We start from the raw sequence: 26,122 nt of genomic DNA, 5'->3' as shown, positions 1-26,122 counted from the left end.
TGAATCACATCAATCCTTAATAACGTCTCGGCAATCAGTCAAGTGCACCACCTTCGTCTTCTTCGATAGTGGACTTCAACAGTGCGTCGATGTAACGCGCTCTTCTGCAGCGTTCTCTGTCTACGTAGCGTTCAAGCACATAGTTCACCACGGCGGTTAGTCCACAACCAATAAAGTTATAAATCATGCGCAATTGGTTGGGTGATGCCTCATCAACAATTTGGTTCCATTGAAAGCGTCTCCTCAAAATTGTTATTATGTAGTCCAGTGCCTGTCCCACTTTCGATCCTATAAATGGCCACACCAATGCCTTGGCAAAAAGTGTAGATAAAGATACACTTGAAGGCGGTTCCTCCTTTGTCTTTGCGTTCCCCTTACCAACAACCAAACGCCATACCCTTTTCAATAACCAGAAACTTATCCTGGAATACATCAAGCATTTTGACATGTAGTTCACGTCGAACCCCAAAGTCTCATTCATAGCCTTCAATCTCCAAGAAGCCATAAGAGGCCAACACCATTGGGCCTCGTTTATCACCCACAGTACCAAAGAAGTGCCCTTTATCCCGTCAGTCAAAAGACTGAATAGATATACAGGGAACCCCATTATTAAAATTTTAGTGTACGTCGGGACACTGGACCAGCCACTTTTAGACAGAACGTACACATCAAGCGCCTTTGTGGTGCTCATATTGAGCAGAATCCTTAGTTGATCCTCAGGAAACAAATGCCTCAATTGCCAGATTGACATCTGGCACCAATTTTTTGCTGGGTTGAGGAGCGATGCCATTGTGATGGCAAGTGGGTTGACGACATCGAGTACGTTAGTGGCAATCTCACTGATTGAAAACACGTATGATTTAGGAATGAAATTGAGCTGGTTTGAGGGTATAATGTCCTTATGGCACTGTGGGCAGGAGGGGGGAGCTGGAGCAGAAAACCTGATTAGATCTTTGATCGTCTGCACGTTGACGTCGCTACCGCGCGCATTCACTGAGTCCTCTGACAGTGTAAAAGTGTGGGCAAAAAGTATAGGTATGTTCAGGATGTTCAAATAAGGTATTAACAAAAATCGGATCGGGGAGGGCAAAACATCCCAAAGGTTTAATCTGAATCTGGAAAACGGTATGGGGAAAAAATTCCTTCCTATTATCGAGTTTTGTTCGATGAAACCAGTCAGTCTCTCCCTTCTTATGTCAATGAATTTTAGCTCATACGGAATAATAAAGCTTGAGTTATCGTCCATGCTGTGATAAACCATTTTTAAATAACACAGTTTGTGAAGCTGCAAGTGACAGCCACACCGATGTTTGAACCACAGTTGCGCCTTTCTGTCAGGATCATCCTCCGTTTCCAAGCATATCCAACACGTGAAGGGTTCGTCAACCTTTTCGTTCCTCTTCCAGTTATTCGACCACATCTTTTGGGCTGCGTGCGATGAGCTGTATGTGCCTCCTCCCCTTTAAGCCTCAGAAATCCTAATTTTTGAGGAAATTTAAATAAAAATAATAGGTTTGTGAAGCAGGAATAGTTGAAGTTTTAATGTTATATGCGGTGTATTATCAGGAAGTTAATTATATACAAGAAGTGTTCCATGGGGTTGGGGAAAATGTAGAGTAATGACTGTAGAAACAAACAAAGGAAAAGATGCTTATTTAAAGCTCTTTCAAAAGATGTTTCCTAATAATATTTTTTCTGATGTTCTTCTGCAGGACACTTGGATCAGCGATTCCGTGGTCGTTTAGAAACTTAGTGCTGGCATCTTCGTCAGTGATCAACTCTTGTAATCTCCGTTGCATATTGTCTAGTTTGTTTCTCTTCGTTTCTAGCTGCTCCTCCATGGACGATATATCCAGTTGCAACAGCTGCTTGACCGTTGCCGGCGAAAATTCTTGGATGCCATACTTTTGCTTAATCTTGGCCAACTCCTCAGGGGACTGGTCGCTGTTGGTGAGAGCCAGTTGGATAGTCCTTATGTCTCTTAAAAGAACGCCATCCGTGTCACTTTCCTGCCTTTGCAACCTCCTATCTAGAAACTCCTGCGATTTCACTGCCTCCTCCCTGGCAACGTCAATTTTGGCCTTCGACTCGAACTGTGCAAATTGCTGACCTTTATTCTTGATGATCTCCGCAATGGAAAAGAATTTCCTCTTCGAAAGCGGCCTCGTCGCCTCAATTCTCACCATATCGCCTTCCCTCGATATCTCCTCCTCGTCATGCACCAGAAAATCCTTCCGACGGAACAGCTCCTTATTAATTCTCTTGTCGAACACTTTCCTCTCGATCCGCACCTTAACCGTCTTCTGCATCTTCCCCTGGGACACGACCATCCCAATGAAATTTTGTCTCGCCATTCTTCCGCCACTCTTTTTTTATGCTATGGCCACCTGACGTTACACAACACTCCCTGCAATCAACCTGCAGAACTACTCTCGTCTAAACTGCTCCCTCCACAATGCGTTCGTATTATCACCGTCTAGCTTACTTTTACAAAATTACATATGAAATAAATCAATTAAAAAAACAATATATATATTAGAATGCGTGCGCTGAGTTAGTTTTTATCACATACTGTATTTACAGAATGAGTGTGGACAATGTATACATTGCAATCTGTTCCCTATAATATAGATATTATGGATTGCAAAACTGTGTGGATACACACACATAGACATAGACAACTGGAGAGGTCTCAGATACATCACTTTAACTGGTGGGGGGACTTCCCGGCCGGGCAACCCCTGCCAGCAGAAACCCGCCGTGTGACGTGACATATAACAAAATGAAGCACGTGATTTGAAATTTCACGTGATTCAAAATTACACGTGACTAACCGTGTATTGTGATATTTCCTCTTTCTACACCAAAAACCGGAGTCAGAGATATGCCCTTACTGCTTTCTGGAGTCACGCAGATTTTGACTTCGATAGACGCTCGACCGGGGTAAAGGAGTCAGATCGTTAGAATCTCAGTGATAGCATCGCAACGGGCAACTGATAACGATGGTACAGACTTATATAAGCGAGGCTGCGTCGCGGATGGGGAGTTGTCTTCTCTGTGTTTCACACGTCCTTTCCTCAATCCCCGTTAGACTGACTTTCTGCGGCTATTTTCCTCAATTCCTCAATTGCTAGTAGCTCAAAGTTTTCGTAAGATGCTCAAGGGTAGGTTTTTGGGGACATTGGCGCAAACGAGGTATGTTTTGAGAAATCGCGCTTTTAGAGCCACTGGGATCTGTTGTGGGTCTGTGGTTGTCCCTCAGAGAGGGAATCATTCCTCTGCCGGAAAAACTGACGTTTCGTCGAACCAGTATGGTCAATTGTATAGCAGTACAGGGTCCGCGGAACTCGGGAGACCACTGGACACTTTTTTGAGAAGACACATTGGGCCATCGCCTAATGATACCAGTGGGATGCTGGAAACGATGGGCTACAATGATCTCCAGGAATTTGTTGCCGCTGTGGTACCCTCTAAGATCTTGCAGTTGAAGCCGTTGGGGATCGGTGCCCCACAGAAGGGATTTACAGAACAAGAGATGTTGAAACATTTAAGGCATCTCGCCAATAAAAATCAGTATCAGGTGAAAAATCTTATTGGGAAGGGTTACTACGGTACAATATTACCCCCTGTTATCCAAAGAAATGTCTTGGAATGCCCAGAATGGTACACATCGTACACGCCATATCAGCCAGAAATCTCACAGGGGAGATTGGAATCCTTGCTTAACTTCCAAACTATTATTTCCGATTTGACAGGGCTGCCCATTGCCAATGCGTCCCTTTTGGACGAAGGTACAGCCGCTGGGGAGGCAATGCTCTTATCCTTCAACAACTCCAGGAAGAAGAAATTGAAGTACATTATTGACAAGAGATTGCACGAACAGACTAAATCTGTTTTGAAGACAAGAGCACAGCCCTTCGGTATCGAGTTAGTGGAGACTGATCTTTACGATTCGGAAACCGTTTTGCCACTTTTGGAAGATGATCAAGTATGTGGCTGTATGGTTCAGTACCCTGCTACAGATGGGTCCATTATTGCACAGGAGGCGTTGCAAGAAGTGTCCGAGGCGATTCACGCTAATAAAGGGCTTTTAACAATGAACACCGATCTGATGGCATTGACTCTAATGAAACCACCTGCCGAATTCAACGCTGATATCGCATTGGGGTCCTCCCAAAGATTTGGCGTCCCCATGGGATTCGGTGGTCCACATGCTGCTTTCTTTGCTGTGACAGACAAATTGAGTAGAAAGATCCCGGGAAGAATCGTTGGTGTTTCCAAGGATAGGCTGGGGAAGAGAGCCTTGAGATTGGCATTGCAAACGAGAGAACAGCACATCAAACGTGACAAGGCCACCTCCAATATCTGTACTGCCCAAGCGCTACTGGCCAATATCGCAGCCAATTACGCTGTTTACCACGGTCCACAGGGGTTGAAAGATATTGCAAAGAGGATATATGCCATGACGACCATACTGGCAAACTCGATCAACAACTCTTCCAAACATTCAGTTTTATGCGCAAACTGGTTTGACACCCTAACCGTTAAACTTGGGGATGGCTTAATTGCAGACCAGTTTTTGCAAAGAGCATTGGAGCAGTATAACATGAATCTGTTCAAAGTTGATGATAATACCGTATCACTGTCATTAGATGAAACAGTCACGGAGGAGGATCTTTCGAAACTGATTAAGCTATTTAACAACGACGCGAGTCCCGATGGCGCACTACCAAGCAAGCTTCCTGAATTCCCAGTAGAACTTTCACGCGAGGGAGAGATATTGCTTCAAGAAGCTTTTAATAAACATCACAGTGAAACTGCAATGCTAAGGTACCTGCACCGTTTACAATCCAGAGACTTATCACTTGCTAATTCGATGATCCCATTGGGCTCTTGTACCATGAAGTTGAACAGCACAGTGGAGATGATGCCAATCTCATGGCCAGAATTCGGTAACCTACACCCATTCCAACCAAGTGAACAAGTTAAAGGGTTTCATGAACTGGCAGAGAACCTGGAGAAGGACTTGGCTTCTATCACAGGGTTTGATGCCGTTTCTCTACAACCAAACTCAGGTGCACAAGGTGAATATACTGGGCTGAGAGTTATCAGAACATACTTGAATGGTATTGGTCAAACCCATAGAAATATATGTTTAATTCCAGACTCTGCGCACGGTACGAACCCTGCATCAGCGGCAATGAGTGGGCTAAAAGTCGTACCTGTGAAGTGTTTGGAAAACGGATCTCTCGACCTAGAAGACTTGAAACTGAAAGCAAGAAAAAACAAAGATGCCTTAGCAGCCATCATGATCACATATCCATCGACGTACGGTCTCTATGAACCGGGTGTCAGAGAAGCTATTGACACTGTCCATGCACATGGGGGACAGGTGTACTTGGATGGTGCCAACATGAATGCACAATTAGGTCTAACATCTCCAGGGTTCCTGGGCGCTGATGTTTGTCACTTAAATCTACACAAAACTTTTGCTATCCCACACGGTGGCGGAGGTCCTGGTGTTGGGGCCATTGGTGTTAGAAGTCACTTGAAAGATTATCTTCCAGGCCATGCTATTGCACCTCCAACAAATGCGACTTCATCTAAAGCGATCGATGCGGTCAGCTCTGCTGCTTATGGTAACGCTTTAGTCCTACCTATCTCGTACGCTTTTATCAAGATGATGGGTAATGAAGGCTTACCATTTGCGAGTATCATGGCTATGCTGAATGCTAATTACATGATGACCCGGTTGAAGAAGTATTATAAAATTTTATTTGTCAATGAGAAGAGCGATTTGAAGCATTGTGCCCACGAGTTCATCGTGGATTTGAGGGAATATAAAGAGCACCATGTGGAGGCAATTGATGTTGCTAAGCGGTTACAAGATTATGGGTTCCACGCTCCTACCCTAGCTTTCCCCGTTCCAGGCACGCTGATGATAGAACCTACAGAGTCTGAAAACCTGGAAGAGCTTGATAGATTTGTGGATGCCATGATTTCTATTAAAGGTGAGATCGATGCTTTTGTTGCTGGGAAACCGGAGGGTCAAGTATTGAAAAATGCCCCACATTCCTTGGAGGATTTGATTTCTTCAAAAGACTGGGACACCCGTGGCTATTCAAGAGAACTTGCGGCTTATCCGCTACCTTACTTGAATTATAACAAGTTTTGGCCTGTTGTTACAAGATTGGATGATACTTACGGTGATTTGAACTTGATATGCTCCTGTCCAACTGTGGAAGAGGTTGCCAATTCTCAGGATTAGATACACCGATAGCACTATGTCTCGTCCCTCAATATGTAAATCTTCTGATACCAGGAAAACTGTAAAATAATGCAATATTTGAATTCAAAATAGAAAATGTATATAATGAAAGTGGGTATAATGCCATCGGTCACTATACTACCTGAAAAGGGGTGTAGCTCGCTAATGAGTTAGCATCTGGCTTCAGATTATCTTCTTTTATCATATGAGGTAGTGGAAGAAAAATTATTGGAGTTGGAACCAACAATGCTCTGTAACACGTTTTGGATAGCCGTCTCATTATTAGGTCCTTCATTATCGGCACCAAAAAATTTAGACCTGGAGCCAGTAGCGGCAAACCCAGAAGTGTTAACATCGGGGAGAGTACTGCAGTGACTCAATACTAAACTGCTGTTATCGACACTTGCTAGCTCCATAGCCATTCTCCTTTTCCTCAACTCCATGATCGTTGGTCTTATGTATTTAAATTTTTTATGATCTTGGCGTCTTAACTCTGGAAAGCTTGAAAACTCCTCTTCTGTTACAGGCAGACACCTCGCTATCTTTCGAAGCAGACTATCCGGCAGAAAGTTGACTGTTGGTGGGTTTGTTCGATGCCCGAGGCTTAACGAAACTTCCTTAAGTTTATTGTACGCGTCCGTCAAATCAGAGAGTTGCTGAGTCGAGTGAGACACGCTTCTGTCGTTATTCAAAGCAATAGGCTTTACATGCTGCCGATTTTGCGGGGTTTCACCACTGTAGGTAAACGACCTCAGATGTTGTTTCGCACTGATGAAGGATGGAACATTGCTATTGTTGTTGAGATTGGCATTCATTGGCGGACTATGGGCGGCACTGGAGGTAGGGGCTCTGTCATGAGAATGAGATTTATTGGCTGTTTGAGGCCTTGATGTTGGCGGAGACACAAACTGCATTTTGACAGTCAATTTGTTCGACATTAGCTTTGAAAAATTGGACCCCTTTTGAACGTATGTTAGGGGGAATCCTCGATTGTTCATAACGGAGTATTCCCTAAGCACTCTTATTGTAATAAGATGAAAGAAAATTCTTTCTACATCCGACTTGCTCATATTTCTACCGTAACCATAGTGCGAAAGTTTGTCATAGCCTCCCTGGATAACTTTAGAGCTCCGTGAACCCTTAAATATATCTTGGCACTGAATTAACGTCACACGGCTACCGTTCAACGATTCCATCAGTTCTCCAATATGTCTAGATATTTCAGTCATATCCCTTTCTTCAGTCTGAGAGCTTTGTCTATTTTTACAATTGTCACAGTTTTTGTGGCAAAGTGCGGCATCAAAATCCTCATTGAAGTATGACAAGACTAGTTTTCTCCTGCAATCAGTCATATTATCGCAGTATCCTAGCACTTGTTGTAATTTTGCCAAGTGCTTTTCCTTGTTTTCTCTGTCTAGATTTTCGTCCTTTTGAATCATTGTCTGCATGTTCCTGATATCCCTAAAGGAGAAATAGGTTGTACAATACGAGTACTTCCCGTCTCTCCCTGCACGCCCGGTTTCTTGATAGTATCCTTCTAGAGTACGCGGGATGGTAAAATGATAAACAAATCTTACATCCGGCTTGTCGATACCCATGCCAAATGCGACAGTGGCACATATAACTTGAATCTCATCTGTTTGCCACGATTTCTGGATTTTAAACCTCTCTTCGGGTTCCAACCCGGCATGGTAGTATGCACACTTAATTCTATTTCTCTGCAGTTGTGTAGCTGTCTGTTCACATGAGTTCTTCGAATGGCAGTAAATAATACCAGTTTGGTTTCTAAACTTCCTTTTAATCTCATCACATATCTCATAGATAGTGTTTTTTGACTTCTTTTTAACCTCGTAGAACAAATTTGTTCTATTGAAGCTCTGTTTCAGGAAAACGGGATTCTTCAATTCTAGGTTATGAATAATGTCCATTCTGACCTGTTCACTTGCCGTTGCCGTCAATGCCATCATTGGTATATCTGGAAACTCCCTTTTGAATATTTTCAGTTCTTTATAGTCAGGACGGAAATCGTGACCCCAGTTTGAAACACAATGTGCCTCATCGATTACTACACGTGCCAAATTACCGTCTTCATGTAGTTTTCTAATGGCTTTCTTACATTGCTCAGAAGCGCTTATCATTTCGGGAGAAATATAAATTAAATCAAGAAGACCGTGGATGAAAAGATTGAACGTTTGTCTTCTTTCTTCTGCCGTACCTCTTGAACTAAACATACAAGCCTTAATATTTCTCGCCAATAGATGCTCAACTTGATCTTGCATCAACGATATTAGTGGTGAAATGACTATTGTAGTGCCCCTTGTTTTACCGGAACGAACCACCGCTGGCAACTGATAGCACAGAGATTTACCACCCCCGGTTGGCATCAAAACAAAAACGTCCTTGCCTTCTAAGGTCGCATTGATCGCCTCCTCTTGGTTTGACCTAAAACCGGGTAGTTTAAAAACCTCATGCAATTTATTAGATAACTCTCCTGACCAAGGATATTTACCGCCTGGGTTTGCTTGTGGCGTTGAGTTCTTATTTGCGTAGTTCTCCAACTCGAGATCATCGAACAGAGATAAGTCATCGAAATCATCTTTAGTTTCAGAATCTCCATGTTCCTTTTTAATCAATGGCAAGGAGTCAAACGCCATTGCCGTTTCGTTTTTATCCAGTTTCCTCTCTGATATGATTTTCAGGTCATTATCCAATTCCAACATGTTTATCTTCTGCGTTTTATTTTCGCGTTCCTCGTCAAATTTCTCGAGCTCACTATCGAGAAATTCATCATCGTCATCCTCAATGTCTTGCTCGATATCATCGGCAATTAGCTCCAAGTCAGAATGTGACATTTCTGTAGTATTGGTAGCTGGGTTTATAGTATCATTTGCCACTGGTTGATACTTTTGTGCACCGAAGTGCTGTGATGATTGAGGGTTGTATTCTACCTCCTCTCCTTCATTCTCTTGTAACAGATCAATGGCCTCGACGCAGTGGCCGTCCTCTTCTTCAGGGGACGAAACAATAATCTCAAAGTTTTCTTTCTCGCGGGCGGCAATCTGCGTAGAGTAATTCTCATCTTCGTTAGTAATCCCGTCGGAACCGTCGTCATTCACAACAAAGTCTATATCACTATCACGCAAATCATTACCACCCATATTATCCTCGTCTCTTGTCGACATATAGTCAGACCCTTCATCATCTTCAGCCTCCATGGTGTCGTCATCATGGTCTACTTGCGTCGAAGGTTTATCGAGTCGTCCTAATTTATAGTCGAACGGGTCTACCATCTCAGGAATTTTGTAATTGACATCTATTCTTTCCCTCAAGCTTCTGCGGGCAATTGGCGCGCGGGTCTGAGTAGACATATTAACCTCTGGGTCGGAAGATGGAGTTACTTGTATGTCTGGTTGGAATAAACTTGAGCTATCTTCCTCCATTCCATCTTCGTCGTCGTCTAGAAGTTGAATGATTGTGGAAGAGTTCTTAGCATCACTTTGCTGACTCTTGGCAAGGTTGTTCTGTGGAATATTATTTTGGGTTGGGGATATTGCGACACTCCCAGACGTAGTTTTGCTATAACTCTCAACAATAGGTTCGCTACTGTTCTTGTCGCCATCTATCGGAAAAGAAGTTGCCTCCTCTTTCAAAGACTCATACTTTACCAGTAATTCGGTAAGGTCAGTTTCCAACTTTGTGAGCTTACTCTGTACGGCTTTCAGGATTGGGTCGATTTTCTGAGATATCTCAGATTTCTTGGCGTCTTCCGATAGTGAAGTAGATTCTAATATGGTGCATCTTTTGGTTATGATATTAGATTGTGCACGTAACTGAACTACCAGGGATGCTTGTATGGCTATTATCTGATCTCGAAGATCCAATGTTGCCGCGGGTTTTCGGACAATCAAATTCTGAGGTCGTGAGATCAGGGGCGGTCGCTGTTTGCCTGCACCATTTTCAGTATGTGAAAGGAGCATAGAATCTGGAATCTTAATATTTGGGTTAAAGTCAACACGGGTCGTATCATTAAAAGCAGGCTTGTTGGCTATTATCGGATTATTGTTAGTTACCTTCTCGTGATTTGCCGGGGCGGAATATATGCTATTTTGGAGAACCGGTGGCTGAACTTCCGTCACGGCACTAACTCCAGTTGTCTTCGCCGGTTGGTATGTCGCATGTTGTTGCACTCTCTTATTAGTGTACTGTTTATTAATTAGTTGCAACACAAATTGCTTGTCCTCTTCAATGGTGCGTGTCTCCTTAAGCCATTTATGTTCCCTTCTAAGATTATGTGACGGCTTGGAAACCATTTACAGTTTGTGTTCTGCAGATGTGGGGTACTTCTTTCGCTGGAAAGTTGAAATGCGATGCACCTACACACTAGTTACACAGCTGCTCCTCCAATGCCTCAAGCTCATCTAATAAGATTTTGAAGTGAATAAAAATAAACATAAAAATTACAAAAGAAATAAGAAGAGAAGTAAGAAGCGCATCGATTCGAAAGACGTCTGCGAAGACGGGATACGGCAGCAACCGTTGTGGAAACGAGGAACAAGCCACTGACGAAATATGTTTAGACAGACTGTGCTTGCTGCTAAGAACAGGTTGCAGGTTTTAACAAGGGTGATGAACCTCAGAGCCAGCAGACTCATCGGGGCCCGGATCTTTAACAACGGAAAGAGAATTCTCGTTCCCCAAATAACATCTACCGCTAGAAATTTATCTACTAGATACTCTCTGACCGATGGATTTGCGGTGAGGCCACTACTATACTCTCTCGTGTCTTATCGGAGTGGCTATCGGGACGCCAAGCACAATCCCAGACGGTCTCTGTGGTATGCGTCTCCATACAAGGTACCTAAACAACTACTGCATCCCTGGAATTTGGCGTTAGATCCTTCAAGCCACCATTTAGACCTCTCATCGTGTATTCGATGCACCGTTGCATCATCGCAAGTGAGGGCGACCGCCATTAAGAGTTTACTGAGATCGGTAAAGGATATGATAGATATCGAAAGGAACAAAATAAACGTGTTCAACCTTATGAAGAGAGACAGCACAGTCGGTGCCTATGTTGAGTTCCTCATTCCATCGATAGAACAACAACAGTTCGACTTTTTGAACGAAGCGACTCTGATTGCGTGGAAGACTAAGATTCAGTCTCTAGATGCCCTACAAGCCAACATCGCTAAAATTTTGCATAACTACGGATCATTGCCCATTACAAAGTCCATGAGCGGCAACAAACTACGAGTCCACTTCCCCAACCGGGACCCACAAGAAACAGAGTTGTTGATGTCCGATTTGGGCATTGTGGAGGGAATAGTGTACCCAGATAACTCTGAAACTTTCCCGCTGTCGCGTTCCCCATCTGTAAGTTCTCTGGAGGAAAGTTTATGCATTGTGGACCGTCGCCCGGAATTTTCCCCAGTTTTATCGGATTGATTTGATGTCAAATACATCAATTCATATAGTTGTATAAAGTTGTATACCTTTTGCTTTAAATATTCATTTGCTAGATTTTCACTTCTTGTTCCTACCTTCAAAATCAACGTAATTATATAAGGAAAAAAATAATAATAGCAGGATACTCGTTATTGTTTGTCTCCAAGGGCTGGTTGTTTAGGGAGTCAACGAAGTCCAGGGATTCGAGACAGGGGAGGGACTGTTGTGCATTTATTTTTGTGTCCGATTTGTTAAACATAATGAGCGACGATAAGAATGTCACCACCGATCTTGAACAACCATCTCTAATTGAGGTCCCTGCTTCGATGTCAGAGGTGTCGTTGAGCCAAAAGGAGGAAAACCCCCAAGGGAGCATCGAATCCTCTAAACCGAAGGTTGGATTCAGTCTCGAAGACATGCAAATGGTACCGCCAGCTCCTGAACGTACAATGAACAAACCAGCAGAGGAAGAATTCAAAAAAGTGGGCCACCAGATTGATGAAGTATTTGCTTCACCTCCCTTACCACCGAGGGGCAACATGCAGCCTCCACTGCTACCCGCGAGAGGGAAATCAACGACGGAACCGATCCCTGAAACATTGATGGAGTGGAGACTGTCCGAGAATATCATGGCTTTAAAGAATGATAATAAATGTCTGAAAGATGACACTGTGTCCGAACCAGAGCAAAACACTGATATATGGACGTCTTTAGCGAGCCATCCGCAATACACAATAAAAAATCGTTCCAAGGAGATATACGATAAGCTCATTATAGATGGTGGGATCCCTAGTGGATCGAGGAAAGATGTTTGGTCATCGATCACTTTCCAAAGCTTGCATCGTTGGGATGAGGTGTTCCGTACACTGGCGACAAAACCAATGGGGAGTGATTCCGATGAGTCGATGCTAAAATCTTTGAAAGACGACGAAAATGCAGATGCCGGAGATGTGGATCCACTTCATCGTGTTTTGAAGAGCTATCTGAACCTGGATTCTAACCTGAAATTTAGCACGGAACTCCTACAATTGGTTATTTGCATCTATAAGGGTTGTGACCGGGATGAATTGCTTACGTTTGGGGTTCTGACCACCGTTTTGCGGTATTACAATATAAGGAGTTACTACACTGATGAGGACAGTGTTACTCACGACGACAATTGGAAACCAACTTTCTACCTCTTTGATCGGATCTTTGAGGAGACTGACTTTGAGTTGTATTCGCATTTCATTCAAGAGGGTATCCGTTCCAAGAATTTTTACCAGGATTGGATACTGTCCCTGGCCACCTGCAAGACACTGCACACGGTCGGGTTACTGCCCCTGTTGGATCTGTTGCTCCTGGAGGGCCCTGAAATACTTTTCTCTGTGAACATCGCTGCGCTAGTTGCTAACAAGCTCCGTTTCATGTCTTTGAAGTTCGATGACCTATTGGTCCTGCTGAAGGACACGGACGAGCTACTTTCCGTGTTTGGTAAAGATGCTGGGTTCCAGATCCCTGAGCTGTTGCAAGCTGTACAGGGGATTAGGGCACTGAATCCAGCGAACGTGGTGAAGTTCAGTGAGGAGTACAAGGAGGTTTACTCGAGTGAGTATGCCATGCGGGAGGAGATGAGCCGCATTCGGCAGCGGAACCAGGAGCTGACGAAGCAAGTGCGCACGTTGGAGCGTGACTACTCTTCTTTGAACCGCGAGCATGTGAACATTGCTAATGAGCTTTTGCAGAATCAGTTGAAGATTGCCGCTGTGAAGAAGGAAAATTTTGGACTGCAGACGCGATCGATGGAGTTGAACCATGAGATCAGCAGGGGTCAGCGGGAGTTAGACGAGAAGAACGCGGTCACTGTGCCCTTTGAGATCAAGAAGGACCTTGATGAGACGATGGACAAGAACGCGAGAGTGATGCAGAAGAACCTGTCCCTACAGGACCGGATCAGCCAGTTGGAGAGTGTAGTGTCTCAATTGACGGAGGCGAATGAGAAGCAGGAGTACGTTGAGATCACGGGGGACTTTGTAACGCAGGGGAGCAAGTTGCCTGGCCAGGTCTTGGGCAGTGGTTGGAACGGGTTGAAGAAAGTGTTCAAATAGTGTGTACTTCTAAAACATATAGCATCGAACAAAAAAAAACCAACAGAATCCAAAAGGAGGAAAGTCGATAGGATGAATACAAGTATAGGAAAACACAGACCGGGTCCAGAACAGTAAACCAATGGAGATACTAGCAACTAGGAAGTGTACTCCCACGTCGATAAAGTTTCTGAAGGGGTTTCTCTTGGCGAAGCGTCCCTTCAGCAGTGAGGGGAACATTTTGCAAAGAGGATGGAGACTAGTTGAATCTCGAAGGGTAGCTGAACGCCCTGTGTATCGAGTTGGTGACGATCGTCCCATCTATATACCGAGAGAGGCTTTGAAGTACCCTGACTACCCGTACGGAGACCCGACTGTCTTCAAGCAGAGCAGCCGCGGGCTGTACGGTGGAGCTGTGAAACAGTTTGGGAACCGGATTTCCGAATCGAAGCACAAGATCCGGCGGACTTGGATGCCCAACATTATACGGAAATCACTGTGGAGTGAAGCGTTGAACCGATTAGTGAGGATGCGGCTCACTGCCAAAGTGTACCGCACCATCAGTAAAGAGGGTGGTCTGGACAGGTACTTGTTGAAGGACAAACCTGCACGAGTCAAGGAACTAGGTCCCTTTGGTTGGCGTCTCCGGTACGATGTGTTGAAGGCGCTTGAAAAGGGGGCCCCAGTGGAGAAGGCGGCGGTGCCCTCTGTTCCTCAATTTGAGGGTGAAATCGGTGGTAAACAGGTAAGCGTGCACTGTACGCGGGGTAAGCTTCTACATTTGCTGTACCCATTGGAACGACTAGAACAAGAATCCCTCGGGAACCAGACTTTCACTAGACGGAAATTTCGCGAGATGTACTACAAGTTTGACGTGAAGCAAGTACTAGAGAAATTGAACGAGTACGAGTACGACCTGAACAGCTTGCACGGTGGTGCTGCCGAGTAGCTGTGTCACCTCACCTCATGTAAATACATAACCAAAACCCTAATGAGAGCATCTCTGTTACCCGCCTGCGCCAGCATTTTCCGACAAAATGAAAAACTTATATAAGCACCCATCATTTTTTTGTATGTGTGAAGTATATCTTTTCTTGTTTCCTCTCTGTTGCACTGTCTGAGAGAACCATACAATGTCTTTTATAAGAACTAGACACCCAGAGTCACAATGCGTCGTGTCGTAAATACAGGTGGACGTTATATTGGTTTTTTCCTCAAAATACTCTCCTCTCGGGGTGGGCATTTTGTGGGGGGGGGCCAGTACGGCATGGTACATTAGCTGCCATTAGCTGTTGTGCTCGCGGTTAGTCTTAGAATAGTACCCATGATGTGGACGGCAAAGGACGAAACACTCCTCTTCCGGCCCATGTGTGGAACGCGTCTCCTCTTTTGCTATGCAATTATTTTGCAAGTATAGTTAACAGTTAGATGCCTTCACAAACATACTCCGTACCGCTCTGTAGCTTGTCAATCTCGTACTCTCTTGCGCTCAGCAACACGTGGGCACGCCCTCTCAGGCACATGCACCCTCCGCGGGCACCGCGGGCACCGTGGGCACCGTGGGCCTGAAACTCCGGCAACCCGCGGGGTTGTTGTCCCGCGGTGCCCGCACTCGCGCTGCAGAGAACATTCCAGAGGTTATTCGGTCACCGCCACGCGAAAAGCAGCGGACAAGGCAGCGTGAGGGTCGCAGAGAAGCCGCGCAGGCCGCGGAGGAGAGAGGGAAAGGGGGGTCGCGGGAGCAGTCAGCAACACATGGCACACACCGGCGATGTCCGCGGGAAAAAAAAACGGATGCGGTGTTTTCTGTGCGTCTGTCTGCGTGTGTGTGACCGCCCCACGCCACGCCCCCCTCTCTTTGACTTTCCCTTCTGTTCTTTTCTCCGGGCTGGCTTGTTGAGAGGGTGGTGGGGGGGGGGGGCGTGGGAGGGGGAGAATGCCGGCCCGCGGGTCCCTCTCTGCTGTTTGGAGCTGTTGCAGCTGCCGCTTGCGGAGATAGAGAGGGGTGGAGTGTGGAAGTGTGTATGTTTCTTTATGTGTCATCAAGAGGTGTGTGTGACTTGACTGCTGTTGCATAGGCTATCTTGCCATGTGTGTGCATACAGTGTATCTTATCTATCTATCTATCTATATATATATATATGTGGGTGTGTCTACTTGGGTTCGGTCTTTTTGCCAGATCTGATTTTATTGTTATTTTATTTTACCCCCCAACCAAGCACACGCACACGCACACGCACACGCACACGCACACGCACACGCACACGCAATGGCCACTGTAAGTTCGGTACAAATTCCACGTAGGGTTTCTGTAAGTGAGGATGACGTGTTTGCGTTCTCACTACAGCAGCGCCTACTACAAGATATCCACAACAAAGAGCTAGACGTACCGAGTGGTGATATAACGGACAGTGAAAATGAGGACATTAATATACCGGACATGTTGAGATCCCCATTGCTTTCGTCTTGCAGGGCAGACCAACACCCTGCCGAGACGATAGATGACGACTACATGATAGACCAGTACGCTTTGTCGAGCACTCCCGCTACCACACGCAACACACAGCCGTTCTGGGACAGTCCGTCCACCTGTATATACGACAACTACGCTAACGCCGCACAGACAAACTACAAAGTGTGGCTGTCCTCATTTTAAACAGAGAAGAAGAGAGAGAGAGCACACCCACAACACCCCCACTGCATGGCGTGCATACCCCACGTGACGCCCCCCCCCCCCCCACCGCCCGCTCTCCCACAGTACATAGCACCCTCTAGTATGTAGCACGGGAAGTAACACAATGACATCTGCATCTTTGCCACCGCCACCGCCGCGGAAGGGGACCACCAACCCCTTTTTCGCCTCAGTATTCGCCGCGGTATTCACCGCGGAGTTCGCTCGAGGCGAATACCGCGGGGTTTTCTGTGCAGCGGCTTCCTGTAACGAGAAGAGGTGGAATAGGGGAGATAGAGGAACCCGCGCAGGCTTACCCTCTCGAAGTTCTCCTTTCTTTCATCTCTGTGCAGTGGTAGTAGCGGTTGTAGTTGAAGTTGGTGCCCCCCCCTGTCCTGCCCTCCCCCCTCCCCTGGCTGCTCGGGCGTGTACTATTTAAAGGAGTCGGGGGTTCTTGTTAACATGTTATGTAATCTTGGGTTTTCGACTGGTCTCCCCTCTACGTTGGCTAAATCCACCACGCGATGGAACAATTGAGGGAAGAGTTCGCGGATTCGACCGTCGAGGAGCAAAGACTCACGGAGAACAGACAACGCAAGAAGTACTGGTACAAATGGGGGCCATACCTTTCTGAGAGGGCGTGGGCCACCGTCAGAGAGGACTACTCGTACAACGGTGACGCGTGGGCGAATTTCCCCTTCGAGCACGCAAACAGCAGGGTGTTCCGGTGGGGGGAGGACGGGCTGTTCGGGGTCTCGGACAACAGGCAGTACATATGTATGTCGCTGGCGTTGTGGAACGGGAAGGACTCGAGATTGAAGGAGAGGCTGTTTGGGCTGACTGGCCCGCAGGGGAACCACGGGGAGGACGTCAAGGAGCTGTACTACTACTTGGATAACACTCCAACCCACTCGTACATGAAGGCGCTGTACAAGTACCCGTTCAAGAAGGCGTTCCCTTACGAGCAATTGGTCGAGGAGAACGGGAAGAGAGGGTACCAAGACATGGAGTACGAGATTTACGACGTCGATGGTCTGTTCAAGGAGGAGGAAACGGGGGATACTCCCTATTTCGACGTTTTCTTCGAGATGGCGAAGGACGCAGACGATGAACATGACTTGAATTTCAGAATTACCGTGCACAACAGGTCCAAGACAGAAGCCGGGGAACTGTACATTGCGCCACAGATCTTCTTCAGAAACACCTGGGCTTGGGACGGTACAGAGTCCAAGGAGAGACCCTCCTTGGTGAGAGACAACGACGCTGCGAATTTGATCAACGTTACGCACAAGAAGTACGGGAAGTCACAGATCGTGTTCCAACCTTCTCCAGGCGGGTTTGGAGGTGACGGTGACGCGGATGCAGAGGACGTTGAGGCGAAATTGCTGTTCACGGATAACGAGTCCAACTTGGTGAAGTTGTACAACTCGAAGGAGAACCCTTCAAAGTTCACTAAGGACGCATTCGAGGAGTACTTAGTCCACGGGAACGAGGACGCAGTGAACCCGGAGAACAGAGGTACAAAGGCATGTGCCGTGTACCACTTCAAAAATATCCCACCGGGGGAGTACGTCACCGTCAGGTACAAGTACACCGATGACAAGGAGGGCAGGATCTTCCCCGCGGAGGACCTTGCCGTCATCGACGAGGACCAGTTCGACACCATCTTCGACCAACGTGAGGAGGAGGCCGATGACTTCTACTGGAGAATTACCCCATTGCCCATCAGCGACGAGATGAGAAACATCCAGAGACAGGCATTCGCAGGTATGCTATGGACCAAGCAGTTCTACAACTTCGTGTACGACAACTGGTACAACGGTGATCCAAAGGTTAAGCCACGCCCACCTCCAGACAGAGCCAATGGGAGAAACAAGAAATGGAAGCATCTGTACATCGAAGATATCTTGTCGATGCCAGACAAGTGGGAGTACCCATTCTTTGCCTCCTGGGACAGTGCATTCCACTGTATCCCCTTGTCCATGATCGACCCGCATTTTGCCAAGGGCCAGTTGGATCTGTTGACAAGAGAGTGGTACATGCACCCTAACGGGCAGATCCCAGCGTACGAGTGGAACTTCGAGGACGTCAACCCACCGGTCCACGCTTGGGCCGTGTATCGTGTCTTCAAGATCGAAAGAAACTTGTACCACCGTGAGGACCGTGTCTTCTTGGAGAGTGTCTTCCAAAAGCTGCTGCTGAACTTCACCTGGTGGGTCAACCGGAAGGACAGAGACGGTAGAAACGTCTTCGAAGGTGGGTTCTTGGGTCTCGACAACATCGGTATCTTCAACAGATCAGAACCTTTACCCACAGGTGGTACTTTGGAACAGGCTGACTCCACTGGTTGGATGGCGTTCTTCTGTCTGCAGATGCTGAACATCGCCTTGGAATTGGCCAAGGAAAACAGAGTCTACGAGTCCATCGCCTCGAAGTTCTTCGAACATTTCCTATTGATCAGTGACTCCATGTCCTTCGACTACTCGCACGAGTTCTCAGACTCCGGTGAACTCATCAAGAAAGTCATGAAGCAAAGTTTGTGGAACGACACGGACAAGTTCTACTACGACGCCATCTCATGGAGCGCCGACAACAAGACGCAGCTACCAATCAGATCGCTAGTTGGGTTGATCCCACTGTACGCCTCGATGACTTTGGAACCAAGTATCTTGAGCCAGTTCCCAAGATTCAAGAAGAGAGTCGACTGGTTCGTCAACAACCGTCCAGACATCTTCGAAAGAAACGTCGCATCGATGTCGAAAAAGGGTGTCGGCGAAAGACTGCTGATGGCTTTGGTCACCAAGGACAGATTGGAGGCAATTTTGAGGAGATTGTTGGACGAGACCGAGTTCTTGTCCGATTACGGTATTAGATCCATGTCCAAGTACCACGAAAAACACCCATTCGAAATGAACGTTGGTGGTCAAACTTACAAAGTGCAGTACTTGCCCGGTGAATCCGATTCCGGGATGTTCGGTGGTAACTCCAACTGGAGAGGTCCAATCTGGTTCCCAACCACTTTCTTGATCGTGGAAGCGTTGCAAAGATTCTACCTGTACTACGGTTCCGAATTCAAGGTCGAATGCCCCGTTGGGTCCGGCGAGTACTTAAACCTGGCGGAAGTTGCGGAAGAGATCGCCTCCCGTATGATCCACTTGTTCGTCCGTGACGAAAACGGAGAACGTGCCATCTATAGCGGCGACCACTCCAAGTTCCTGTCCACGGACCCTCACTTCAAGGACTACATCACTTTCTTCGAGTACTTCGAAGGTGACACCGGTAGAGGTTTGGGGGCAACGCATCAATGTGGGTGGACCGCACTGATCTCCAAGTGGATCAGTGATGTCGGTCTATCCTGCGTGAGATTGCCACGTACCCCAAGATCTTCCGTTTCTGCGGCAGAAGCCATCGCTGAACAAGCGCAGGAAGCCACGGGCAGGACTGACCACAAGTCCGAAAGGTGGGCGAGAAGAAAGAGTGCCAAGTCCCTGGTTAACTTCACTGCCCACGTCTTGGATTTGTCCGAAGAGGAGAAAACGCACCACAAGAATGGTGTCCGCACTGGCAACACCCCACGGAGCAGCGTTGGGAGTGTCATCTCCCAGACAGATGTGGACGCCGCGGAACAAGGCGTTGAGAATATCGACTTGAAGGAGAACCGTCGCCGCGCACTTTCCAACACGGAAAGTTTGCACGACTTGGTTGCTCACTAGTTTCGTTGCAATAATGACTGTTATGGATGATTTTTTCTGATGTGTTTTAAACTTATATAGTCGAATTTTATATTTTATATTATACGCTCTGTTTGGCGCTATGTCAGAGGATATACGTATGACTTAGTTGTTAACGAGTATTGAGACAAAAAATTATGTTAAACAAATAAACAGCTTTGGTTGCTTGAACATTTTTCAGGCAGGGAACGTTGTTGTTTTTTGCTTCGTGCGTGACCTTCATGGACTGCTCGATGATTGACCTACCACGATATTTAGTTTACGTACCCCACTGTAGAGTAAGATCTGCCCTGGTATTGTATACAAAGATTTGTTCGTTACGTCTCGTAAGTGTAGAAATGCGGTAATTCCTCTCACAGTACTATAGACTGGCGTTACTGAACGTCAGCGCAAGAAAAAACCTTAAAAAACTGTTTGTAACGTGACACTGCTCCACCGAATATCCCTTCTTAGTCTTAAAACGGCGCAAATTAAAGCTACTACATCCTGGAATGTATTTGCACCCTTCCCATGGCTCTTGGAGTGTCAATGGGCCATTAAAAGCTGTGACTGTGTTTTTGGTGTAATTGTATGGTGGCACATCAGTACATTAAACAAAATATATTTTTTCTCTTGTTCCTCAACTTCGAAAAGTAAAAAAGTGTGCCAATTCTAGGATCGCAAAATTATACCGGAAAAGGACGGAAACAAGAGAAACAAATGGATGCATAACTTTAGTCCCAATTGCACATTGGCTACAAAAAGAAAATTATTATATAAGGAGTAACTGTCCTGCAATGTTTCTCACTTCTTCCCTTCTCAATGTAAGTTCATTTCTTCTTTAACATTCTTTCCACTATCGGATCTCACACCAGAAAAAAAAACTGCTATCTAGTATCAAGGATAATAAACTTTATTCTCATACAAAATATGACTCATTTTGCAACTTCAGCGATTCACGCGGACGACCAAAACAATCGGGTTCCTGATGTGGCACCACCCATCAACGTCTCAGTTACGTATCGTTACGATAACGACAACTTGAAAATATGCGATGAGAAAGAATGCCTCGAGGAGATGGACTCTGTGCCCGTTTACTCCAGGACGGCCCACCCCAACTGCACACGTCTTGAAAGTGTTCTGTCATCTATCCTGAACGGCCACGCTGTTGTCTACAACAGTGGCTGCTCGGCTTTCTACGCTGCGCTTGTCCACTACAATCCCAAGAGGCTGTTCATTGAGGAGAGTTACGATGGTATGCATGCGATTGCTGATATCATGACCCGTAACTATGGTATGCAGCAGCATACATTTGATAATATAGAGAAGTACGCTCAGGTGGGAGATATTGTTCATTTGGAGTCGCCGCTCAACCCATACGGTATATCCAGTGATATCCAGGCATTAGCAGACAGAGCACATGCTAAGGGCGCTTTGCTAATGGTTGATTCTACACTTGCTCCACCACCATTGCAGAACACTTGGGACTTTGGACCAGATATTATCATGCACTCTGCTACCAAGTATTTTGGGGGCCATTCCGACTTGCTGGCTGGTATCCTAGTTACCAAGGATAAGGATGTGAGTATCCAGTTGAAGGGAGACAGAATTTACTTGGGTACCATTCCTGGCAACTTGGAGAGTTTCCTCCTGTTACGGTCTCTGAGAACCATGGAGATGAGAGTGTTGAAGCAGTCCGAGAACGCGACCAAAATTGTCCAATATCTGGTAGACAACAAGGAAACGTTTGACAAGGTGCTTGGAGAGATCTACCACTCGTCATTACAAGATGAACCCTTTGTCGCGGCACAAATGAGCGGAGGTTACACTCCACTTTTTTCCTTCAAGTTACAGACTATCGACCAAGCGAAACATTTCCCAGAGAAACTGAAAATCTTCCAACACGCTACTTCGTTGGGTGGAATTGAGTCGCTGATCGAGTGGAGGGTGCTGAGCGAGCCTGAGCTGGATCAAACTTTGCTCAGGATCTCTGTTGGTTGCGAAAATGTTGACGATTTAATTGCTGATCTCCAAAATGCGTTGCAGCAAGCGCAAAAGGAAGAAGCATAATAGACGCTTGATGATAAGGTACAGAATAAAAGTATGAATGATATGGTATATTTTGCTAGATTGTGGGATATAGGGGGTAAAACAGTTTATATCTTGACTCGGAAGGGTCTTCCAGCAAACAGTGCCTGCCCGCCGCCAGAAGTTTCTCCCTGATATGAAGTACGTAGTAGAAATACATAAATCTTCGCCTTTTATACGACATATAAAACCTGAAATGCCATCGCAGTTAATTCTTTCGAAAGTCCGAAAAGGGTGTACGGATTCCATTTTGTTGTACTGAGATAAAGGCAGAAAACATATCAGGATATGAGTTATTGAATTTGAGCTGACGTTCTGCCCGTTGACACGGGGATACTGAGAATACTTCAAGTATTTTTGGTTTCTGAGGCCTTAACGACCACTTCTCATTAAATCCAGCCCCCGGTTCACCATCCAATGCACTTGTTTACTGAGAAGTTCTGACTACAAGAGACTATTATGGTGTCAGATAGACATCAACCCAATATGCCTCGTATTATATATGCGGTATTAGTATGCTGAAATATGTAGCAGCATAACGTAAAGTATTATTTGCAGTTGGCATATTCGTGTAAATTGTGAAGAATCCAATCTTAGAACCCTTCAGAGCCATTAAACCCATTGAATGAAGTTAGAAGGAAAATGTTATAGTATTTTTCTTTGCAATTTCATTGCAGTGGTTCCAAGCAGACGTTAGTCTACCATCAATACACGATCCGCTCATGTAGAAATTGTCAGCTCCTGATCCGTCAAACATATGAGCAAAAGCATCCTGTAAAATCGTCAACTTCAAGTCCTCTACAGACCCATATTCCTTTGTGATGTAATCAAGAAGATACACATCATTCTTCACCAGGTCATTAATTTTCAGTAGTGTTTGGTCAAAAGGAATCAAAATGGCAGGTACTTGCGTGTATTTGTCCAGGAAAAATAAGGCGTTGGGGACAGCATCATCACCTAGATGTACCACGGAGGATCCAACCCAGGCTTCTGTTTTGGACCGACATTCAGATATAATTTTATGCATCTCTTTGTAGATTGCGGGACAGGATTGCAGACGGTTCAAACCATGCCCTGTTGACGCAAGTCTGTAATTATTACCATCAAATAAGTCTAAGTCTGCCATGTACCACAGCTTGATCATCTCTCTTTGGATAATGGACCACAACGTTAGAGATTGTTGTACGTAATTCCATTGTCTTTTGTGGTCATGACTCAAACGTGCACCGTTTCTACCGTACTGTATACCGATCGAATATCTCTCGGCAATATCAGGCTTGCGGAACACCTCCAATCTTTCCAACATTCTCATGATCGGTTTTCTGTTCATATTGATATAAGCGTTATAGTCTCCAACAGAATACAACACCTGTCGAATACTGTCCTTTGAAAAAAACTTACTGCTGTACTTGGAGGCAACTGCCTCGATCGCATTTTCCTTTTGTCTGATTAGTCTTTGGACCTGACTTCTTGATTTGCCGACTGGAGAAATATGTGATGTAGCGTACAATGTTAGGTTATCGTCAAACAGATCGAGAGCTTTGCCCTTATCTTGAGGGTTCGACGTCAAGAAAGAATGGACTGTTTTGATAGGTTTGAAAAGATGAAACTCCATGTGTTCTTCAATCTGGGGCAATCGGGAGTCCATCACCATGTAACACAGCTTACCGTACGTATCTCTCATTCTTTCTGGGTTCATAATCTTGTAGCGCCTGCCAATTTCAAAAATATCTTGGAACCAGTTAGCGTTATCCGAGAAGTTTTTCATTTCTAACAGTTTCTTCCCGACTTTTAAATCTGAGGCAATGACCAACCCAGTCAAAACGGAACATATTTCCTTCAATTGCTCAACTATTCTCTTCGCCTTTGATTTGTTCGATAAAATATCAACCCTGTCAGTGTACTCTGATACTTGCAATGCAGCCTCTAATAACCTCATCATATGCCTTTCCTCGTATGTTAGTCTAACGGGAATGAATTTAGAGTTTTGCTTCAAAATATTAAGAAGCTTCGCGTCTATCGAGTTCGAAGAAGAGCTCGCCACAGACTCTATCGATTCGCTCTTATCACTGTCCATTTCTTGTGGGTCGGATACTTTGGTGGTTCCATTCCCGGTTTCTGTGTTGGCCGCATCATCGCCGTCTTTGGTCAATTTGACATACTCGTGAAATTTCCTCTTCCCACCTCTGTGGATCATCTCAAAGCAGACAACACAAAACTGCTCGTCACAGTCGTTACAGATGATCTCCGTTTTCATATCTTGACACTCAATGCAAAGCGAGGGGTCTATGTCCTTCTGCTCTTCGTCGCTGTCGTCGTTTCCAGCGTCCATATCATGATCCTCGGCATTATTCTCGTCGCTATCAACCACATACTCTGAATCCAGAATTTCCTTCAATGATTTTTTTTGGGTGCTCATGATAATAAACACAAATATCGGCGAGGCAGAGGCACGATGTCTGGTCTATTACACCAACTCCAGCCATACAGAAACGAATAACGTCTGCTGAATAATACCATTTCTTGAACAAAAAAAAGTGAGCAGAAAAAAAGAGTGGAAAAAACTGCACTAACAGATTTTGTGACGTCTTTGCGATGGTTTATTGCGAATATTAACTAAAGACGAGTGCAATCTGACTACTACTATTACCATACTTGAATATTTTCTTACATGATTATGGAATCTAAGCCGTTTTGCACAACAAGTATCTTAGTCTTGATATTTTCATCTTTCTGAGTTTTTCGTAGATTCCATTTTTTATTTCTTCTTCTTGTTCAATTTCTACTTTGTTAACAAGTAGCAGATATCTCGCTGAAGAAACAAGGAACCACAACTGGGCAGATGGCAGACAAGGTAGTTGCTACTCCGAATGAGGACAACAGAGTGCTTTTGAAACGCTTGATACGATATGCGCTCTTTTTTGCCCTCGTTGCAGTTTTGTGGAGGAATATGCTTTCAGTTCCACCCAGCGGAAGCGGGTTCGTTAGTCGACTGTGGCACACAGTCTCATCCCCATTCGGCAATACACACGCTACAATGACACACGGACAAAACCGGCCAGCAATTGGGGTGCCAGAGTCCGACACTTTGGATGCCAACCCGGTTGATGTGACTAGGCTTGTATCGTTTGTCGTATTGTGTGTCCTAATCACTATCCCCTTCTTTCTCTAACCTTACAACTAAGACAGCATGCCCGTTTCAGATAAAAACACACTGATTATAACCCCAAATGTTAATTTGGCCCGATACGTACACTCCTGCCGAGAATTGCCCTTCAACTCGAGGTTTCGAGTTATAGCCCACAAAATCGTGTAATTACCCGATTAGGACATTTACACGATTTTACTGAAACAAGATCGAAGTGTTGACGGACTGGTTTCTTTCTGCTTTCTGCTTATTGCAAGGTAAGACGGCGTTTGTTATGAGTGAGCAAGTTCCTTTGCATTTTGTGATATATAAGGGATGCTAATTCAATTTATTTTTTGGAATCATCATCTCTCAATTATATCTTATGGATAGGAAAAAGGAAACCATCCACTACAGAACACAATTACAACAACTATAACAACAATAATGCAACCAATCAACACTGTTTCCACTTCCGCCGCTGAAAAGTCCAAGTCCGGTGAAAACAAGGACAACTGGAGATTGCCATGGATTACCACTGGCTGTGTTATTGCTTAAGCAATTTCAAAACTATTTGTTGGGCAATAGATGTGTTGGGACGCCAACCTTCTTTTATTCTACCTTTCTCTTTTGCGATTCCTTTTTATTCTTCTTTTCTATTCATTATATATATGGTTTATACCGGTGGTACTGATATATATTTTAATCATTTCTATTATTCCAAACCAGACCTCGAGCTTTGATACA

At 45.3% G+C, this 26,122-nt stretch overlaps 13 protein-coding genes across 13 annotated transcripts; 9 read left to right on the top strand and 4 right to left on the bottom strand.

Annotated features, from left to right (window-relative positions):
• Nucleotides 1-34: 34 nt before the first annotated feature.
• On the bottom strand, nt 35-1,420 carry KNAG0F01670 (uncharacterized protein; the record flags this gene model as incomplete). The annotated part of the gene is made up of 1 exon (XM_022608602.1): nt 35-1,420. The coding sequence occupies one exon, from the start codon at nt 1,418-1,420 to the stop codon at nt 35-37; it is 1,386 nt and encodes a 461-aa protein (XP_022465081.1).
• Nucleotides 1,421-1,655: 235 nt separating this feature from the next.
• On the bottom strand, nt 1,656-2,354 carry MRPS17 (mitochondrial 37S ribosomal protein uS17m; the record flags this gene model as incomplete). The annotated part of the gene is made up of 1 exon (XM_022608601.1): nt 1,656-2,354. One exon carries the CDS (start codon nt 2,352-2,354, stop codon nt 1,656-1,658), a length of 699 nt encoding a protein of 232 aa, XP_022465080.1.
• Nucleotides 2,355-3,154: 800 nt separating this feature from the next.
• GCV2 (glycine decarboxylase subunit P) lies at nt 3,155-6,268 on the top strand (the record flags this gene model as incomplete). Its single annotated transcript, XM_022608600.1, has 1 exon — nt 3,155-6,268. One exon carries the CDS (start codon nt 3,155-3,157, stop codon nt 6,266-6,268), a length of 3,114 nt encoding a protein of 1,037 aa, XP_022465079.1.
• Nucleotides 6,269-6,456: 188 nt separating this feature from the next.
• On the bottom strand, nt 6,457-10,578 carry SGS1 (ATP-dependent DNA helicase SGS1; the record flags this gene model as incomplete). The annotated part of the gene is made up of 1 exon (XM_022608599.1): nt 6,457-10,578. The coding sequence occupies one exon, from the start codon at nt 10,576-10,578 to the stop codon at nt 6,457-6,459; it is 4,122 nt and encodes a 1,373-aa protein (XP_022465078.1).
• Nucleotides 10,579-10,837: 259 nt separating this feature from the next.
• On the top strand, nt 10,838-11,713 carry SPG5 (Spg5p; the record flags this gene model as incomplete). The annotated part of the gene is made up of 1 exon (XM_022608598.1): nt 10,838-11,713. The coding sequence occupies one exon, from the start codon at nt 10,838-10,840 to the stop codon at nt 11,711-11,713; it is 876 nt and encodes a 291-aa protein (XP_022465077.1).
• A 260-nt stretch (nt 11,714-11,973) lies between these two features.
• GYL1 (Gyl1p) lies at nt 11,974-13,800 on the top strand (the record flags this gene model as incomplete). The annotated part of the gene is made up of 1 exon (XM_022608596.1): nt 11,974-13,800. The coding sequence occupies one exon, from the start codon at nt 11,974-11,976 to the stop codon at nt 13,798-13,800; it is 1,827 nt and encodes a 608-aa protein (XP_022465076.1).
• A 121-nt stretch (nt 13,801-13,921) lies between these two features.
• Nucleotides 13,922-14,728, top strand: MRPL24 (mitochondrial 54S ribosomal protein bL28m; the record flags this gene model as incomplete). The annotated part of the gene is made up of 1 exon (XM_022608595.1): nt 13,922-14,728. One exon carries the CDS (start codon nt 13,922-13,924, stop codon nt 14,726-14,728), a length of 807 nt encoding a protein of 268 aa, XP_022465075.1.
• Nucleotides 14,729-16,048: 1,320 nt separating this feature from the next.
• Nucleotides 16,049-16,435, top strand: KNAG0F01600 (uncharacterized protein; the record flags this gene model as incomplete). The annotated part of the gene is made up of 1 exon (XM_022608594.1): nt 16,049-16,435. One exon carries the CDS (start codon nt 16,049-16,051, stop codon nt 16,433-16,435), a length of 387 nt encoding a protein of 128 aa, XP_022465074.1.
• Nucleotides 16,436-16,974: 539 nt separating this feature from the next.
• On the top strand, nt 16,975-20,163 carry KNAG0F01590 (uncharacterized protein; the record flags this gene model as incomplete). The annotated part of the gene is made up of 1 exon (XM_022608593.1): nt 16,975-20,163. The coding sequence occupies one exon, from the start codon at nt 16,975-16,977 to the stop codon at nt 20,161-20,163; it is 3,189 nt and encodes a 1,062-aa protein (XP_022465073.1).
• Nucleotides 20,164-21,090: 927 nt separating this feature from the next.
• On the top strand, nt 21,091-22,230 carry KNAG0F01580 (uncharacterized protein; the record flags this gene model as incomplete). Its single annotated transcript, XM_022608592.1, has 1 exon — nt 21,091-22,230. One exon carries the CDS (start codon nt 21,091-21,093, stop codon nt 22,228-22,230), a length of 1,140 nt encoding a protein of 379 aa, XP_022465072.1.
• Nucleotides 22,231-22,879: 649 nt separating this feature from the next.
• KNAG0F01570 (uncharacterized protein) lies at nt 22,880-24,667 on the bottom strand (the record flags this gene model as incomplete). The annotated part of the gene is made up of 1 exon (XM_022608591.1): nt 22,880-24,667. The coding sequence occupies one exon, from the start codon at nt 24,665-24,667 to the stop codon at nt 22,880-22,882; it is 1,788 nt and encodes a 595-aa protein (XP_022465071.1).
• A 423-nt stretch (nt 24,668-25,090) lies between these two features.
• On the top strand, nt 25,091-25,420 carry KNAG0F01560 (uncharacterized protein; the record flags this gene model as incomplete). Its single annotated transcript, XM_022608590.1, has 1 exon — nt 25,091-25,420. The coding sequence occupies one exon, from the start codon at nt 25,091-25,093 to the stop codon at nt 25,418-25,420; it is 330 nt and encodes a 109-aa protein (XP_022465070.1).
• Nucleotides 25,421-25,822: 402 nt separating this feature from the next.
• On the top strand, nt 25,823-25,933 carry MFA2 (mating pheromone a; the record flags this gene model as incomplete). Its single annotated transcript, XM_022608589.1, has 1 exon — nt 25,823-25,933. The coding sequence occupies one exon, from the start codon at nt 25,823-25,825 to the stop codon at nt 25,931-25,933; it is 111 nt and encodes a 36-aa protein (XP_022465069.1).
• Between the last annotated feature and the right edge of the window lie 189 nt (nt 25,934-26,122).

Source organism: Huiozyma naganishii, chromosome 6 (assembly GCF_000348985.1).
Source record: "Huiozyma naganishii CBS 8797 chromosome 6, complete genome".
Lineage (NCBI taxonomy): Eukaryota > Fungi > Ascomycota > Saccharomycetes > Saccharomycetales > Saccharomycetaceae > Huiozyma > Huiozyma naganishii.
The sequence above is the reverse complement of the archived record's forward strand: the minus strand, read 5'-3'. Positions and strand labels throughout refer to the sequence as shown.